At 36.7% G+C, this 19,168-nt stretch overlaps 1 protein-coding gene across 4 annotated transcripts in view; it reads left to right on the top strand.

Moving 5' to 3' along the window:
* RAB3C (RAB3C, member RAS oncogene family) overlaps nt 1-19,168 on the top strand; it is a 149,051-nt gene that overhangs the window by 44,700 nt on the left and 85,183 nt on the right. For all 4 annotated transcript variants that reach the window (XM_075739850.1, XM_075739852.1, XM_075739853.1 and 1 more), the window contains one exon: nt 16,957-17,075. In XM_075739850.1, the coding sequence (XP_075595965.1) occupies nt 16,957-17,075 (119 nt within the window). The remainder of the gene's footprint in view (nt 1-16,956; nt 17,076-19,168) is intronic.

Raw genomic sequence — 19,168 nt, 5'->3', positions numbered from 1 at the left:
CTGCCTCATTTTAAGAAAACTCTGCAACACAGATTGTACCATTTCTGTGTGAGTTCAGAATACAGAGAAATTAATCTCTTCCTGCAAAAGTGCTTTCTTTTTTCCTTATCAGATGCATTTATCAAGATATATACATTTATTAAATGCCCAGTTAAAAAAATAGAAGTTCCAGGCCTGGATTTCATGTCTTAGTAAACAGTTAAAATCTTGGTCTCCTTTTAAATCCTTTTTTTGTACTAAGTCAGTACGACTGTCAAAAATTCAAGATCTAATCTGCTTTTTTTCCTGATTAAATTAGGGATTGGCTCATTCTGCTTTTATTTGAAATTCAAATAACTGTGCTACAGTAGCACATGTCAGATATGTGGAAAATGTTGCCAATTTCATATAGCGTTTATGAAAGAAGTCTGTCTGCAGCTCAGTGGCTATTGTCCAGCATACAGATGATGGCACATGCTATTGGGTTTTACACCAGAGAGGTTTATCATTACTCTGTTTACTGTTTGTGTTCATATGAATTTATTACACACTCAATTTTTTTTTTTTTTTTTTTTTAATTTTTCTTCGTAACGCAGATTGTCAGCCTTTGCAGTTTGGGGGTTTTAGTCTGTCTTTTTCCTAGTCATTAAGACACAGATCCATAAAGTGATTTAGATGTGCCAAGACCTTCTCTAGAGGCCTGGTTCCCAGAGTAGGAACGATGTACCTAGACTAGACAGCTGCATTTGCTAGTGCGTATGGGTACCTGAACATGTAGGACCAGAACTTAAAACAGCCAGATGGTGCCAGGTGTGAAGGGATGGTATTTGTAAAACAGCAGTAGGAAGCATGAGAAATGATAGTTCTGAAATTTTGTAATCCTGAATTAGTTACATTCATGATATCAAGATTCACAGCTTGAAACCATCTGCTGCATTTAAGTGGCTTCTATGTTCTCTCTCTGTATGTTGAGTAACCACTTTATTCTTAACCTATTGGAGGTGGTGGTGGTTAAAGAATTTAGCTAGGATGAGAGAATTCAGTGCTCACTGCTGCCAGAAGTCAGCAACTGTTCTTATCTTCATGGAGGAAGTCTAACCTGCTAGCTCTGGATATAAGTCTTCTCCTTCCATGTCTGTCTGTAGAAGACACAAGTGTTCTTCTTCTGTGTCTGTCTGCCTCACTGAAGGACCACTGGGAATTCCTAGGGCCAGAGAAAAGAGAGAGCGTTCACTAGGTGAGGAGAGTCAAGAGATAAGAACACTTTCCTGAGAAGTGGGAAGCAGTCTTCAACCCTTGGACTGAGCAGGACATTGAGCTGTTTTTTTCTCCTTCCTTTTATAAGTGCTATAACTGTGAGGTTACCATGTGAAATGGTCACTGACACAATAGCCACCACAGAACTGTGGTTTTCATTAGAAAAGAGAAGTGGCAGTAGCTGCAGTGTTTTGTGCTGAACTTGATACTATCAGCATGTGTCAAAAGCTGCTTTTAAGGGAAGCTCCTTGGGTTTTCAGGTGCATGGGTTCCTAGTTTGTGGTTTCCAAATATATTTATATATAACAAGAGGGACCCTTGACCTAGACAGGAGGGGGAAGTGTTACAAGTGTACAATGACATCATCACATTACAGTCATTATTACAAATAATAAGGTGAGCACATACAGCCTAAACTAGGCAGGAAAACTGTTGGCACCTAAATGCTCCATCAGTCATGAATATTTCACTAAGCATTAGGAGTGTAGCCTTAAGTGCTTTAAGCACTTAATTCCAAGATCAAAGTTTGTCTCTTTGGTCAGAGTTCTTTATGCTGGAATTTATTTTAGGGTCAGAGGGATTCTAATCTCAGTTAGCCAAAAATTTCTCTACCCTAACCTTTTTTCTGATGTCTGTGGTTTGCATTTGATGAAAGATTGTTCTTGATATTCACTGGGCTTTTGAACTAGTCCTGCAATCCAGGATAAGAATTACTGATGCTGATTTGAAAAAAGTAAATTACTTCATGCCAGTCTTTTCTGCCATTTTTTTCAATTGCCAAATGATTCTAGTAGTCAAAATTTCATATAGAAGAGATAGTTCCAACCCAACCATCATAATTCATAAATTATCCTATATAAAAATGCAATTGACAATTTTATGTTTGAACCTATATACTTTTTTTTAAAAAAGGAGGGATTAATATATATATGTGTGTATACATATATATAGTAGATTTGTTCCTATATACTTTTCTGCTAAACATTATTGGAATGAATAACAGGTTATTTTCAGCACTGTTTCCAAAGACTTGTTAATTCACAGCATGTTCTGAAAAAATACAGGGTGACTCTGACATTCCAGTTTTTCTATTTTAGATAAGCATATGGTGGGTCTAATAAAAAATTTGAGAGCAGAGAATCATTTTTGTGTTTAGTAATTTTGCTCCAAGTTCAGTTAAATTGTACTGTGAGATTAAGATCATATTTCAGTGTATGAAGTGACTAAATTGAGTGTATTTTGCTTAAATTTGTGATTTAAAAGTATTAACTAGTTATTGATTGAATCTACTATTTCCCTATATTGGATTGTCAAGTTTGTGTCATACTTTATTATGAAACATCCACGCTGCAACCACTTGAACTTTTACTATATAGTATCTGGTGATGAGTCAATGTTTTGTGTAATTTTTCCATAAATACTTGACTTGGTTCTGTTCCTGGTATATCTGCTTTGGGAGAGGTCTAACACTGAAATATCCTCTTAAAAAAAAAACAAAACAAACAAACCCACATATTTTTTTCTTCAGGAAGTACTTGGAAGTTAAAACAGACAAACACATAAATACAATACTGCATTATATAAAAAGGTAAATTTTATGGTGAAACCAATGTCAGTAGGAGTAAATTACTCAAAATTTTAATTCTTTCATTTGGGAAGTGAGATTTTTCACTTTGGTTTGCATCAGTCTGGATTTCATTGAGCTGTAGGTGCTTCTTTAATTATTTTGTGTGACTAAGGACATAATTGGCCTCCTTCCTTTCAGATTTCAAGTCCTATTAATCATTGCTATTTCTTTAGTGTCAGGTACATCCTCAGCCTTCTTGAACACCTAATGCTGTCCTATGGAGCTGTTCTTATTCACAGTTTTGAAGACTGGGCACCTGAAGTACTCAGAAACTCCTGTGTAGGTGCAGAAGGGAAGTTTGATTTTCCTAAGTCTGGAGAACATGTACCTTCCTGCAGCATCCAGTAACTTTGATAGTAGAATCATAGAATCATAGAATCATAGAATCACAGAATGGTTTGGGTTGGAAGGGACCTCAAAGATCATCTAGTTCCAACCCCCCTGCCATGGGCAGGGACACCCTCCACTAGACCATGTTGCCCAAAGCCCCATCCAACCTGGTCTTAAACACTTCCAGGGAGGGGACATCCACAGCTTCTCTGGCCAACCTGTTCCAGTGCCTCACCACCCTCACAGTAAAGAATTTCTTTCTAACATCTATCTAAATTGATTTAGGTTAGATTAGATTAGTACTTGGCATCAAAGAAAATGTAGTACAAAACAAAGGATTGTAGTACATCCATCTTAGCCAAAATAGCATGTCATACATATCACATTTTCATCATACTGACGATTAAAAGGAAAAACATGGGAGAAAAATTGTATGTTCCCACATTCATTTGTTGCCTCTGCTCATCAGTAAAGGTGACTTTGAAACCCAAAGCACATTTCAACACTTCTAGAACCAAATATAATTTCTACGTATAAGTAGTGAGTTATGTCATCTTCCAAAATTGCAGTTTGTGATGGCAGATGTTTGGAAAGGGGTATTTTGCCTCCCCACCCACCTTGTTAGCATGTTAGATTTAGCAAAATCAACAACTGTTCAAGCTATGTGCTGTAGGGTGAAACACGAGCCCCTGGGAGCCTATGTGGAGATGACTAGTAAACAAGCAAATTATCCTCCTCTTTCTTACTTCCTTGAAGCAGTAGTCTGTGAGTATGCTTACCTGTGAAATGACCAGAATTCAGAATTATTTTTTTTATTTCCTCCCACCCCCCCCAGTATATTAGCAAGTATATCAGAAAAAAAACTCATTTCTGTGATCAATTCTCACTTTGATCTTTCTTTATTCAAGTCTCCTGTTTGTCTGTCAGTCTGTCTTGTCAGTCACAGTAGTATTTTGTCAGCTGATGGATGATAATTCAGTTATGTCTGTACAATGAGAGAACATGTCCCACAATTTAATCAAATGAGGGTAGAAATAATCTTCAATTTTTATCTAGGATCAAAGAACACATGGTTGAATGTCTAATAATGCAATTTCCAGTTAATATGCTGGTCAGTGTTATATTCAGGGAAAAGATTATTGGGTTTTCAATTCAGGCTGCAGCAGCCAAAATCAGAGATTGCATGCAGGAAAAATAGACGTCCACCCAAAAAGATGTCTTTTGCAGTTAAAGAGACCTAGAAAGGTACAGTTAAGCAACCTGAATTGTGTTAACTCTGCTATGTACTTAATAGCTGCTGTATGAAGGGACTTCTTAACTTGGCTTTTGAAATTAATTTAGTCTAATCTGTAATTGAAAAAGATTCATTTCATTGGCTATCATTTACATTTAACTTTATATTTTATTTTCTTTGTTAAATAATATATGAATCTGAAATAATTACACTATCTTAATACGCTTGCATTTCTAATTCATACTCCTCAGTTTAACACTTCTGTAGGGTAACTCTCCTTTTTGTTTGTAATTAAAGAAATATAAATGTATATGGCAACAATTATGAATAGGTATATTTTCCTCTCCTCATGGTTTGATGAAGTCAGTCAGAATTCTGGGACTGTAGGCACAAATTTGCAATGATGTGAAAAATTTGCTTTCTTCATCCCTAACATAAAGACATAATACTTAAGGCAAGTTTACAAAAAAATCTTTATATCACAATAGGAATAGTGGAATATATATGGTTTTTTTGTGTTACATACATGTGATCATATTGTATACATATATATATTTATAAATTTGTGTATATTCACAGAAACATGCACCCATGTGAATATATTGTTTAGTGAACCATACTACTACAATACAACCACTATTATGTGACAGTTAGAAGACTGGGAAGAATGGGATAGAGCTGTAGGAGAATATGGTGGCTTCCAGGAAGCTGCATCTTAGTTTTACTTAGTTTTAATTTTTAAAATAGAGGAAAAATAGCACATTGTATAAATTAAAGCAGAATTGCCATGAAACATCTACTGCTTCAGTCAGTGCTGTACTGTAGGCAGTGAAGCCCTTTGAAAGTTATTTACACTCAATTTGTTTTTAGACTGTTCTTTGACTGTGTATAAGCCCAATGTATGGTTTTGTAGTGGCTAGTGCTTTAATGTAGCTCTGATTATAATTATACTTCCTACAGATTTCACAGCTGGTCATTTTTTTGCTTCCATTAGACTGTAATTTCCTATTTCTTTTTGACGCATTAAGACAGAATAAGTATGATTACTGGAAAAATACTTGTAGCTTGAAAATCAGAGCTGAAGAATAACACTAATTATGGTACATCATATGTGATCTAAATCCTACCTTTAGAAATTATTTATAACAGCTTGTTTTATATTATTGAAATATTTGCATTCAAAGCTTTTCAAATAATGTATGGCAATCATTCTGCCTGGTACTACATATAAGAATTATAGAATGTTTCTTGAAAGAAAGGTGCATTTCAATCAGGCCTTCTACTTTAACAGGCCAAAAACTTTTCAGTCCTTTCTTCTTTGGTACTTGATTTTACCTCTTGTGATGACATTACAATTCATCCCCCTTTATTTGATCACCATAAATGGGTTTGGATCTTCCTAAAAGGTTAATTAATTTACTAATTGTATGATCTAGATTTTCTGTCTTGAAACATGTGTTTTGTTATTTAAAAGAAAAATAAGTGTGAATATAATGTAACTATTACAGCTACAGAACCAAGAAGACTTTTCTCTGACTATTCTGCTTGAAAATTTCATGTTATTGGATCCCATAATCCACTGTTGGACTTGCTTTAAAAAGTAAACCAAAAGAAAAAAAAATCAGCATTGTAAAATTAGAAACTCTGTGAGTTCCTCAGAAGACTGAGAAATCTATCTGCTTGGATTCTAAAAAATCTGTTGTGTTTGGGTGATGTAATAGAAGCCAGTCTTCAAAATAATTGCATAGATTCTCAGCTGTAAAGTGATGCATTAAGACATATTATTATTAAGGTCATATTATTTACTATCTGTGGCAGTTGGACTAGATGATCATTGTAGGTCCTTTCCAACTTCTCTTCTCTTCTTCTCTTCTCTTCTCTTCTCTTCTCTTCTCTTCTCTTCTCTTCTCTTCTCTTCTCTTCTCTTCTCTTCTCTTCTCTTCTCTTCTCTTCTCTTCTCTTCTTTTCTTTTCTCTTCTCTTCCCTTGCCATCCCATCCCATCCCATCCCAGTAAGTCTGTCAATTATGCTTTCTGGTGAGACTGTGTTTTTCTCAAAAGTTTGAGTTTAACATTACAAAGAAGTCATTAGAATTGCTAAGTATGAATTATACATATGCTAAACACATAGCTCTCAACCAGTCTGTGCTAAAAAAGAAGAGAGACCAGGGGCCAATTTCAACAGCAATTTAGCTGAAATCTAATTTAATTATGCCACTTTATGCCAAAACTCCACAAGAAGAGAATGCAAGGATAAGGGCACTGTACTTGAAATAATGTAGTATTCCTAGATTAATCACACCTGACATTTAACTTATTTTTACAACTCTCTCCTTAATAATTTACAGTCTTAAACTAGAGCATAAAGGTCATGGTTGGTTGATGTGTGTTAAACTATGTCAGCTGCCAAGACATTTTCAGGGTAAATAAATATTTCCGTGTCAGAATATCGTGTGGTCTTCTGAATTACATTTCTCTCATCAAATACCAGGACATCAGAGAAGTGTTCTAGGTACAACCTTTTGATATGCAGCCCTAGTGCAGACATATGTACTGACAAGCAAGAGAACACAGAGGCCTTTAGTTTAAATAATATCTTTTCCAGATGAAAACTCACCCCAAATCATATAGTAGATTATATTGTTGTTTCTATTTGGCATTGTTAACCTTTCTGTCCTTTGTGAATAGATTCTAGCAGTGCTTATGGCATATCTAAGAATTACATCTTGTTTTGATGAGACTTTTTTTCTCAGTGACCTCAATACAATTTAAAGATTCCTCAAATGAATAGACAAATCCTATTTAGGTGTAGATAATTCTAGCAGCATATTGAAGACAAAGCTATCTTTTTGTTATAAAGGATGTGTCCTCTTAATTTTTCCACAAGAAAATGGAAATAATTAAAAGCCAGAAAAATAGTTTTTGCAGCATGTTGTAAGACTTGTTAATTAAAGATCAGCTTTGAAAGAACTAGAGAAGTCATTCAAAGTCTAAAAGTCTTGGAGCCAGATTCTTGGTCTTTCATGAATCACCTTTTGTCACAAGCTGTCTGGATGCAGCAGTGGACTTCCATGCTGTAAAAAACCCACCTTCCAGCACCTGGTGGCTGCCATAATCTGTCCTGTGCCATCTATCCTTTCTCCATCTTTACCTTTAACACAGAAACATTTTGGACAGGTTCTTCTGAATGTGTTGAAGGTGACAGAAGAACTGATGTTCTTTAATGATTCTCACCAGCTGACCACACTGTATAATACCCATCATTGCAAACCTAAATTACTAATCACTACAGTCAGACCCAAGAAAAAGAAAAAGCTTAGATGATGGGGAATTCAAAGATCTAATCCACAACCTATGGGAATGTTTGGTGATGACAGACTGTTGGAGGGCAAAGGAGTTAAAAGTGGAAGCAAGGAGACTGTCTGCAGGTGTTCTAAAGCACTAAGCTGTGCCTTTTACTGGCCTTTATGGAAGTTCTGAATGGGATTGAACTTCAGCCATGGCTGAAGTCTTCCAGAAATATTGCATTTATAGTTTCTTGCTTAAAATAGGTAAAATGTGGCTTGTTCTGTGTTGCAGATTCTCTCTTTTCCTTTTTATAGGTAATTGAGATTTAAAACATTTTTTTATGTAAAAGCATGAGTTGATAGTAATTCTAATGAGCCTTTAAAGGTGTTTTGTAAACTTAATATTCTACTCCTGGGTAGGTTTGGAAGGTTATTAATATTTAATATGAACATTCCCGTAATTTGTTCCAAATGAGAGAAACTTCACTGCAGATTTAAACACAGGGGTTTAACACAGGGAAAAGCAGAGGTGGAGAGTTTCTGGCAAGAGTGCTCGGTTTATGGCTTTGAAAGGTCCTTTGTACCACTAATTCATTTTTCTCTTAGAGTTGGAGAGTTACAAAACTGTGCTTCTAAAAAAGACCCAGAACAAAAATGTGCTAAGCTTGGTGTTGTCATGAGGAAAGAATTATGTTCATAGCTCTCAATAGCTAAGAGGTACTGTTGGCTAGTCAGAGGACAAAGATTTGCATAATATTGTAACACAATGACACTATTATGGAAATTTGTTCAGTGCAATGAGCCACTAACATAGACCTATTATCAAAATGGCTGGTCAAACTTTTCTCTATCCACAGATCTCACCTTGTCCTGAATAATAAGGCCAAATTAATTAAATATGAGTAATGAATATTAATAGAGAAAGCTGTCTTCAAGATGCAGAATAGCGCAGAATGACAAGGGAGAGAGAAAGCTGAAAGCTTATTATTCTTATATTATGAATAACAAAGTCTATAGAGAAATAGTTAATCCAAAAGATTGATAACTATATAATCAAAGTACAGAAATGGGAAAAGGAAGGTACTCTGGAATTCCAATATACCTCGACGTTTTTCTCTGTTTATGGGATAACAGCTTGACTCTAAGTCTCTGAACTTACATTATAGCTCAGTGTTTTTTCCTAGCTCTCCTAAATAAAAGGCAAATGCCTTTAAAAAATGGTGGAAGATCAGACAAAGATGTTAAAGCTTTAGTACAGCTGGGAAAAAAGAAAAAAAGAAAAAACCCACAAAACAAAACAAAACAAAAACCCTAGCACCCCCCCCTCCACCACCCCCCCTTCCCCCCCCTCCAGCCAAAACTGCAACAATCCAAAAATGTGCCCACATTTATCAAAGGGCAAGAACACACCTATTTTTAGGCTACCAAGTGCTTTCCAAGTGCTTTATGGGTGGAAGAGCCAGTCTGAAACACTGGCAAGTTGCAAATATCTTTATCAGTCACCAAAGCCAAGGGAGACAAGGACTGAAGGACTGTTTAGTGCCTGCTTCATCTATGGATGAAACAGCTCTGCTTCTTATTTTACTAATAGGTGTAAGTCTCACAGCATTAGGATTGACTCTGGTCCAACCTATGCCACTGTAAGTATGGCGACCACTGCTTGTTTAGTGTCTAAATTACCAAGTACAATCCTGGAGCTTAAGGAGACTTTCTGTCAAGTCCATAGGGTATTTGAGTGTCAGGTTTCTAAGATTACCATTCCTTGTAATGTTATTATAGATCTAACATTTCTTTGTGTCCCTTTCACTCAAAAGCAGGTTGTTCTGATCTTCCAAAGCTTTGCCAGAATTCAGTGCCAGATGTCAGCATTCCAAAATTATTTTGGGTTTAGTAAAAGTTTTATTCTTAATACCATCATTTCAGTCCATACTACATGCCTTTTATTTTTTCATTAGCCACTGGGACACATTTTTGGTCTCTGACTACAAAGATTAAAAAAGAAGAAAAAAATTTGCTGTTCTTGTACAGTCACAGGGCTCTGGGAGCAGGAGCTTTAAAAACAAAATATAACAAAACTAAGAATATCACATGTTTTTTCCAATGCTGCTTCCCATATGGTAATAGCTGTCTGAGAACAAAGATCCTTATCACAGCTTTTCTGGTTTTGTTTGTATATAACTAGGTTTTCAGAATGGTGCTCTGTTGCTGCATTCTTTATCTGAAAAATATGAGGCAATTTTTACAGTCTGGTTTACAAGTATTTAAAAATAATACAAATAGAAAGTTACTCAACTGATTTTTCCATAGCTGTAGTTACAAGCTTGGCTCCAATATTACTTTGCCTTTTAATTTTACTCATAAATAAATACTTGCATTATTACATGAAGTGTGAATTAGATTTTGTAAATTCATGATTTCCACTATATATTTTTGGCAGCTGTACTTAATGTTTGATTCTGTAACACTTTTCATAAAATAAAAGAAAAATAATATCTTGGAAGCAAAACCTGAGCCTTTCCAGAAAGAGAAATTCTTCTTAAGACCTGACATGAACCTTGTTTAAAATATAAAGTGGTATTTTAATTAATCTGTTTTACTTTTGAAGAGAATGCCAGGTCCTACTGATCTGACAGATGCTTTATAAAGTATGTCCAAAGGTGTGGAAGAAGGACAAGAGGAACTGATCCTCACCTCCAACAGAACAGGACAGGCCACAACCAAAGTGAAGACAGGACAAGGAGAAAGGTGCAACTCGTGACAGGAAAAGAGGGAGGCATGCGCTGAAATGTCAGTGGAGCTCAAACCTTGTGTCCAGAACCAATGGCAGCTGAGGTCAGGCTACGCTGGGCTAGGAAGGAGGCAGTGATATCATGGCTTTCCTGAACTTTGTGCTTTAGGAAGACATGGTAGTCGAACTGCAGCATTTCATGTGAGTCTTAAAAAATAAAGAAGGAGAAAGAAGATAGAACAGGAAAGGAGAAAAATTTAAGAGGAAGTGAGCTTCAGACACAGTCAGCAGCTGCATGGGTGGAGTGAGAGAAAGCAAATCTGGCAGTAAAGTACTTTTACAACCCCAACTTGAACTTTCTAGGAGCCAAACTATCTCTCTAGCTCAAGCTCTGCCCCACCTTCTGTCTGCCAGAATAGCCCTCCCAGGCCCTTTTTTACTAGCCACATTTGGAGTAACGCCTCTCCCCACTGCTCTGGCCCCAACTATTTCCAGCTCCTGCATCCCTCCCACATGATGAATGAACTGTCAGTTGTTATTTTGGAGTGAGTTCTAAGGGTTAGTGTATAGGTCCAGCAGATGTGTACTGGCAAGCTGAATAGCTGGCTTTTCATGCTCCAAAATTTTTTTGTATATATATTTCTACAAATACATGCACATATGCACACACGCACACACACGTATGTATACATTAAAGACGAATTCCAGGGAAAACAAAGCCATGAGAAGTCTGGAAAGAGCTGCTGACAAGAGATAGGTACATAAGCAAAGACTGAACTGGCAATGTGCAGTGTTACATCTTTCATGCATACATTAGCTAAAGAAACTGTTTTGAACTGTATTTTCCATTCCTAGTTGTGAATGTTAGTATGTCTGTGTTTCTATGTGCCTAGCACTTTCTGTTGGTAGTGCTGTTTGTTGAGAAATGGTGCTCTCAGGATAGTCAGCTCCTCCCACTCCAGCAGCTTTTCTCCCTGTCCTCTTTCTTTGTACCCTGCCCACTTGCTGTAGATCCACAGCTGCTCTTCCTGTGTGGTTAACGGAAGGCTTCAGGTGGGTTTACCCCTGTCTGCACCTCCATCTCAAGAGATGTTTTTCAGAGGTTGTCCCTTGCCCCTCCCTGAACAGCTCTCTTGCTGTTTTTTTTCGTTTGTCTTTTTGTCCTTTCTTCCCTGAGACCCCAGAGATACCTGAGGAGAGATCAGAGACATCTTTTGTGCTGCTCTGAAAAGAGCCAGTTTAAATTTTCATTCACTGCCTCAAGTCCTTTTATGTATAAATAGAAAAAATTAGAGAAATATAGAGTCTCTTTGACGGCGGCTATAAATAACCTTTGGGAAGTAACAGCAGGAAAGAAACATGAAACTCATAAAGGAGCAGCATAAAGTTCTTGATAGCTGTGCCAACTTTGTTTACCTTAACAGAAAATTTTTACCTGGAAAGTGAAAATTCATCCAATTCACATTTCTAATTTTAACTTTCTGTTTTTATTGTTTTCAAAAGTCGTGGATGTGCAGCAGCGATATCCAAGAAATCCTCCTCTACTGCTGCCAGTATTTTGGCATATTACACAAGCTGTACTGTGATATGAGTAAAACTCATATTAGTGTGGGGAAGTGGATCTAAAAAGGTATTTGTATGTTTAGCATACAAGACAGAAATGCAGAGGCACGGAGTCATGCAAGTGTACTACAAAATAAGTTTGTCTTTGCAGACTGAATTCCTTCATGACAGGCTCATTAAAAGTTCTTGCTGCCAAACGCTGTTCGCTTTCACCTTCAAAACTGTCTGAATTAATAATGAGCAACTCCACTTGGAAGTTTTTTACATAAAGTGTTGTTCCTGTCAGTGGTGCAGTACTAGGCAGGGTGGGATGGAGAGCACGTGCTCAGAAGATGAATTGAAAGGCCTGATATAACGTATTGCTCAAAAATATTGGTACAATATCTAAGATGGTATGGCACATTCTGGATGAAGTCTAGCTCAGCAGGACTTGGCAGTAAGGGGGATTTACATCTGCTAAGTTGTCTCAGCTAACTGTATTTTGCAAGCCCAAATAGCTATTATTTTCAAGATTACTATCAGAACCTTGGTTTCTCTGTTTTGTATTTTGAGACTTTCCAGCCCCATAAACCTTAACTTCATGTGGAATACAGGTTCTTCTTGAGTCAGCTAGCTTGCTATTCCTGTGTTTCTGCTTACACAGATGGCTATAAGGTTGTATCTCTCCATTCCTCTGGGATCATTGTTGTCAGCAGCTGGTACATTCCCCATATGCTGATGCCTTCGATGGTATGGGAGTTACACAGTAAAATGAGAATCTGTAGGAAATTTCCCATAACATTATCAAAGTGTTGTTTCAAGGGAGAAGCACAGGACAAAACCTGGTTCATGTGGTTGCTGTAAAAATAACTAACATAACTTCACTTTAAGCTTTATTGTACTTTCAAATCCACAGCTTTAAGTTCAACTGAAATGAACCGTCAAGGTAATCTATAATTACCTATGTCCATACTATTTGATACATATATGATAAAGGAGAGTTGGCCGAATACATACAGATTGCTATCTTCATCCTGAGCCAGAAACAGATATTTTGCACTCAATCTAAGATTATCTCTACCATTCCTCTTTCACTGCCTATAGATAGGTGGTCCTTTTAGCTATCTAATTTCTGGCAAAAAGCATTGAATTTTTGTAACATGAAATTACACATATCAGGATCTGGAGCATAAAAATGTCTACAAGTATCTAATTTCAATTACAGATGAAAAATAAATTAAGGAAAAAAAAGCCACAAAACATACTAGAGGCATTAGAGCACACAAAGCCAAACTGTGCAACTATCAGACTCTTCCAAATACTCTGGACCATGGGCTATAAGCCAGTATGCTGTATGCAATGCTTAGAAACAGGATAACTTCTGGAGTTCTCTGTCCACTAAACCTTATCATTCGGTGATTTAATATCTAAAATGTGATGCCTATTAAAAAAGATACACTAAGACAGGATCACTTAACCAGAAGCTAATGGAATTGTGAACTTTATTAAAAACAGAATTTATGAAAGTGAATATAATATTTAAAAATATTTCTTGCAGCTGCTGAGACCCTTTCTGTTTTGTTTTGACTAAGATTTTTAAAATAGCTCTTTTTGCCTTCCGTACATGGAACTTTTCATAAAGCATTCCCTCACTGTCATTCATTCCTGTCTGCTTTTTCACTCTATTTCTTTAATGAACAGTCAGTTGTCCTTACGAGGCATTACCTACATGAATGAAAAGGCCCCCAAGACAATCTATGATGTGTCTTGTTTTCTGCCCATCAAAGATGGAAATGAACTGCGTTGATTAAAATGCCAGTCAATAATAGGTAAAATTTTATTCTTCCTTAGGCTTATGTTATTTAGTTTTCTTAGAAATAAACATCAGTAAGTGCAAAATACAAATGTTATATTTCAGAATTTAAACCTAAAAAGATGGTCATCAGATTAATTCCATGATGTTGCAAAAAAGGCTAAGATAACATAGCAGCAGCCTGTAACCATACTTGAGTTGGTAAAGACTTTTTTCAAGTACAAGTACAAAACAGTACCTGAGGATAAAATCATAGTGATTTGCAGGTACAGATATGATGAAATAGGGAAACTAGTTCTTTTCTGCTCAGTTGTTCCATAAAAATAAAAGCTAATAAACAGAGAGAAAGGCCACTTACATTTTTGCATTGTCTGTTTCAAATAAATTGAATCATTATAATATTTAATATTAAAGTATTTGATGTTTCTAATGTACTATTTCTCCTGGCACATGATATTTGAGTTCCTTAATGATTGTACAAAAAGAACTGTCTTTAGGGTATTTATAAATATATTCTAGTCAGAATACAAAGGAGGTGTTTATGAATGTGTGAAACACAGAAGTTTTGACAACATTGATTACTGATATTTGGGTTGATTTCTTACATGATTAGAAACACTCTACTGCCTGATTTGTACATTAGGCAAATTAAAATTTTAGTTGCTTCCTTATAGCAAGTGAATAGAAAATAATATCAACAGGAATATGATTATCATTGTTTGAAACTAATAAAGTCCACTTTATTAATGGTCATTCATCTATGCTATATGCAGAAATACCACTATAGAAAATATTTTTTTATTATTGCATTAACAAAACATTAGCTACAGGCACATATTAGATACCTGTATTGAGAACAAGCCCAAATACCTGGCTCCTTCCCAGACTGACCCAAATCAAATGCCTAGGTCCAGGAGAGCATCTCCTATCCCAAAGTCAGTCAGTGTTTGAATCTTCATCGGCAGCTGCATCTCCCTTTGTGTTAAATTAATTAAGAATTTTTTTCTTGTTTTGTCTTCCTTTACATTCATTTTTTATCCTCTGTAATCAAGAGTGCCTAAGTCTGCACTAGCTACCTCTAACACTGCACAGAAAATAGTTGGTGTCGTGGGTGGGAAGCTTCGCTGACCGGCTTTATTGCTAGGGCTGTTCACTCTTATCCGCAGTGGAAATCACCTGCAGCAAAATAATATTTGCTTCAGTAGCAGTGGGGTCCTGCTTGTCATACCATCATATTTCCAACCATATGTGTCTCTGACTGACAAACAAGCAGATAGACACTGACAAAACTTGTTTGAAAATCATATCTCTTCTGTACAGAAAGGCCGCGTGCTTGCTATAGGCCATGTTTTCCTTCTGTCCCTCCCTGCTCTTTTCTCTAATATCAAACCAAATAAATGAAGCCAGCAAAACATGTGAGAGTAAACCTCATTTGGTAAAAGAAATACAACAAAATGGTTTTAAATAATGACAGGTGATATTTCTTCTGCTAAATGATACTTTTGTCCTATTGACAGACTGTGACCTACTGAGAAAAACTGACCTCTGAGTTTTAGAATATGCACAGGCTTAGTGCAACAGTCTTAATACCTTAATATTCAGTAATACCACCAGAAAATCTGGGAGCAGTGCTGCTAATGCAGCTCTCCAGCCTCCAGGCCACAGTTGGTATAGGCTTAGCCAGCTCAGAGTATAGGTAGAAAAAGTTTAGATCTGTCCGGCCTTTCCCGAGAATACATAACCTATTCTCCTGTGAGACCTGTTAGGGTCTGACTTCTACATTATCTTTCCATCTTGGATCACTGAAACTACTTCAAAGCAGTAGCGGCTGTAATCCAGAACAAACAAAATCCGTATATTTTACCTAAGACGTTGTTTGGTTTCAGTAACTGTTTTGGTTATGTTTCTTATTCTATAAGTGGTTTCTGATGTATGTAGAATCTCCTTTTTTTACTTTATTAGTTTATGAGATGAATTATATATGTGTAAAGAAAGGCCCCACTTAATGGTTTTCTCTTGTCCACAAGGCAGTACTACAAGCCCAGGAACCATTTTGAAAAACACATTGTTTATCACTGGTTATTCCTCTCTCTTTGGAGGAATAAATTTGTCTGTATTGTAAAGTAAAATATTTCTTATCCACTCACAAAATCTGAAATAATGAAATTAAGTTTCAAAATTTGTTAAAATTGAATACACATAGATTATCTGTTAGACAGTTACATTGAAATGTTATGTGTGTCTCATCTAAAGCTTTTAATATTTATGGTTTAAAAATAATAAATGGGTATGCTGGAACAGGAAATAGCCGTGCATTTCCTGGATTTTAGCTTTTGCTGTTGTCTCACAATTTTAGTAGAGATGTGGGTGGTTATGCTAGACATTGCATGTGAATATAGTAACAGGTACTCCCTGCCCTGAAAATCCTTTAATGGAAATAAGTAAAGCAAGCAGTAGGTAGAAGGAAGACTTACATTTCTTGCTTCAAAAGCAATTGAAAGATACAGAGAATTAGGGAGAAACTGGCTTGAAGCAAGGGACTGCTAGCAAACTTTTTTGTTTGTTTGTTGGATACCATCCTTGTAAAAGCCCTGCTTTTCAGCCTTTGTCAGCACAGATCTGTATTGGTGCTAGAGTTGACATGAGCATCAATGGCTTAAAATCGGAAGAACGGAATGATTAGACATTGCCTTTTTGGTCAGGATGTTTCTGGACTTCAGGAACCATCCTGATCTTATAATGAAGATCTTAAGGATGCTGTTTTATCCCAGCATTTTATCCAAGACATGAGATTTTACATATCCCCTCTGCCACATTGGGAGGGTACAAGGCAGGAGCAGGACCGAAGGTTCTTACCTGACGTTCAGGTCAAATGACATGGATCGGTGAATGACTCAGTATGTATGTCCTGGCAGAAGGCCATGCCTTTCTGCTTCTCTCCACTCTCACCTCATGACAGAATGGATGTGTCCCTCCTATTGTCATCCAATGCAGAATTCTCCTTTTCCTGTTATTCTCAGTTTTCTCCCCCTTGATTAGTTTTGTGAGTAGGATTGCAGAGTTGTACAGTAACTGTTATCAGTTTTCCCTTTATGAAAAAAAATATAGCAATTTTCAATTTATTTGCAACATGTAAAAATTTTGTTTGTTATTGTTTCAGGACACAGCAGGTCAGGAGAGATACAGAACAATCACCACAGCTTACTACCGGGGTGCAATGGGCTTCATTTTAATGTATGACATCACAAATGAAGAGTCTTTCAATGCTGTGCAGGATTGGTAAGTAAAACATGGATTTCATATTAAATAGCACAGAGAATATTTGATATCACTCACCTGCTGTGACAGTATAAATTATTTTGGAAAATTTATTTCCAAATACAGTGCCCAAGCATTCCTATACCCAAATATATGGTGGTTTTTTTCTGGACAGACAATGAATGCTTCAGAAATCATTGTAACAATTGTGTTTTCTGTGACTTTGATTAATGCACGTTATTCATACTACTAAAACCAGCAACATGCTAGTGTGGAGGCTAACTGCTAAGACACCAGAAAGTGTTTCCATATTTCATGCTAAAAAATGAGATACCATGTGTGGAAGTTGTCTTTTAATTTAATTTTTCATCATGTTGCTTTTAAACTTAGCTGGTTATACATTATGCTGTCAGTCTTGTGCCCCAAGTGTAAAAATGATGAGCAAACTTCATCAGAATAGCAGAACCTAAAATGGCTGGAAGATATATTACCTTGTATTATGTGAAAGTCAAGATGTCTCTGTAAAAGTGTGCCATTTTAATCAGACATGGGTCAATCAGGATCCAAACAGTTTAAGGCTTTTCTAAGTAAAGCTGACCCAAAAGGAAAGCTGGAGTTCATCTCAGTGATCTCTTCCTTTACAAGTTATGTTAATATCTGAGATCCTCCAACAGTGCTCTGAGTGATATGAATAGCGTTTGTCATGGGTGCCCCATGTGCTGTCTTGTATGCTGTTCCCATGGGAGAACTGTGTTTCACAGAGGATTTTGTTCAGAGTTTGTGTGATTTGTTCAGTATGATTCTTGGTCTTTTTTTTTTTTTAATTTAAGATACACACTACTGTGTACTTCTTTCAGGACAGGCACTTAAACACACACTTAAAATAAAAGGCGGTGATGCTGTAATGCTTGTTTCTAACAAGAATTGTTGCTCAGCCTCAGAGTCTCCAAGAAAAAAAACTTTCTCTGTTTCACACTCTTCTACTTATTGTGGTAGAAAGTGTTACTGAACCCATGGAGCACCTTGCTTCTCTGCACCACTCTGAAAATAAGAAGTGAGAACATTAGCTTGATTCTTCTTTACAAGAAATGGGATCTTGGGTTGCCGAACAGTTCCTGTGTAAACGCTAGGGATGTAGTCATTCACACTCCTCCAGGGGAAAGGGGCAGCTCCAGAGTGTGTTCCACCTTTTCGTCTCCATCAGTTATCAGTATAACTCTACACCAAATTGGTCTTACGAGCATCTCTTTCCATTTACTAGAAAATCGATAAGCTTATATGACTAGCATAGACTAGACAACTGGCTTTTGGACAACTGAATGTATCTGACAGGAGTCTCTGCTTGATACTCAAAGAGGAAGACAGATTTGCTCACTGTGACTTCTTAGGCCAAAGGGATGTTCTGCCCATTTTGTACAAGCTGGAGGCATCACGTTGAGTGCTTGCTCTTACACAGTTGTGAGTACTGCTCTGTTCAACACCATGAAAGGGAATCCCCTGTCTAACAGGAGGTAGCTGAAAGTCTTATTCATAGATGCTGCTGTGAAAGTTTAGCAAAAACAGGGAATTGAGGAGCACACCCGGCCTCCCAGCTGAGTCTGCAGTTGTGGGTGCTTGCTCTGCCTCTTCTGTTCTTTGTCCATGGGCTGATTCTGTTCAAGCACTGGGTTAACTGGGTGATAATGACTGTCTAGGACCAGCTGTAATCTGCAAATCTCATTGCCCCATCTCTGGGCAAACCAGATGGCATGCCATGTATTATCTAGCTTCCTCTGACACAAAGGTTTCTTTAGAGCAAGTGTAAATATGAGTACTTATCATTAATTTTCCCACCTGTTTGTCTTCCAGTTTCCTAATCTGGTATGGTCGGCATTCTTTGTCTCCTGGTGAAAAGTAACTAGGCTTCATATTAACTAATAAAAAAAAAGTCCCTGTAAAATGAAACAAGGAAATGTTTAAAAGCTATGGAGTTCTTAAATAGGTTTGTGAAATACTATTTTTCTATCATTTTTATCTAGAAGCTGTACAAACAGTTGGCAGCTACCATAAAAATGTGGTGGACTGGAGGGATTGCATTATTAAGTGCTGAGAGCTACTGAGCAGTCATCTGCATG

Source organism: Balearica regulorum, chromosome Z (genome assembly GCF_011004875.1).
Source record: "Balearica regulorum gibbericeps isolate bBalReg1 chromosome Z, bBalReg1.pri, whole genome shotgun sequence".
NCBI lineage: Eukaryota > Metazoa > Chordata > Aves > Gruiformes > Gruidae > Balearica > Balearica regulorum.
The sequence above is the reverse complement of the archived record's forward strand: the minus strand, read 5'-3'. Positions and strand labels throughout refer to the sequence as shown.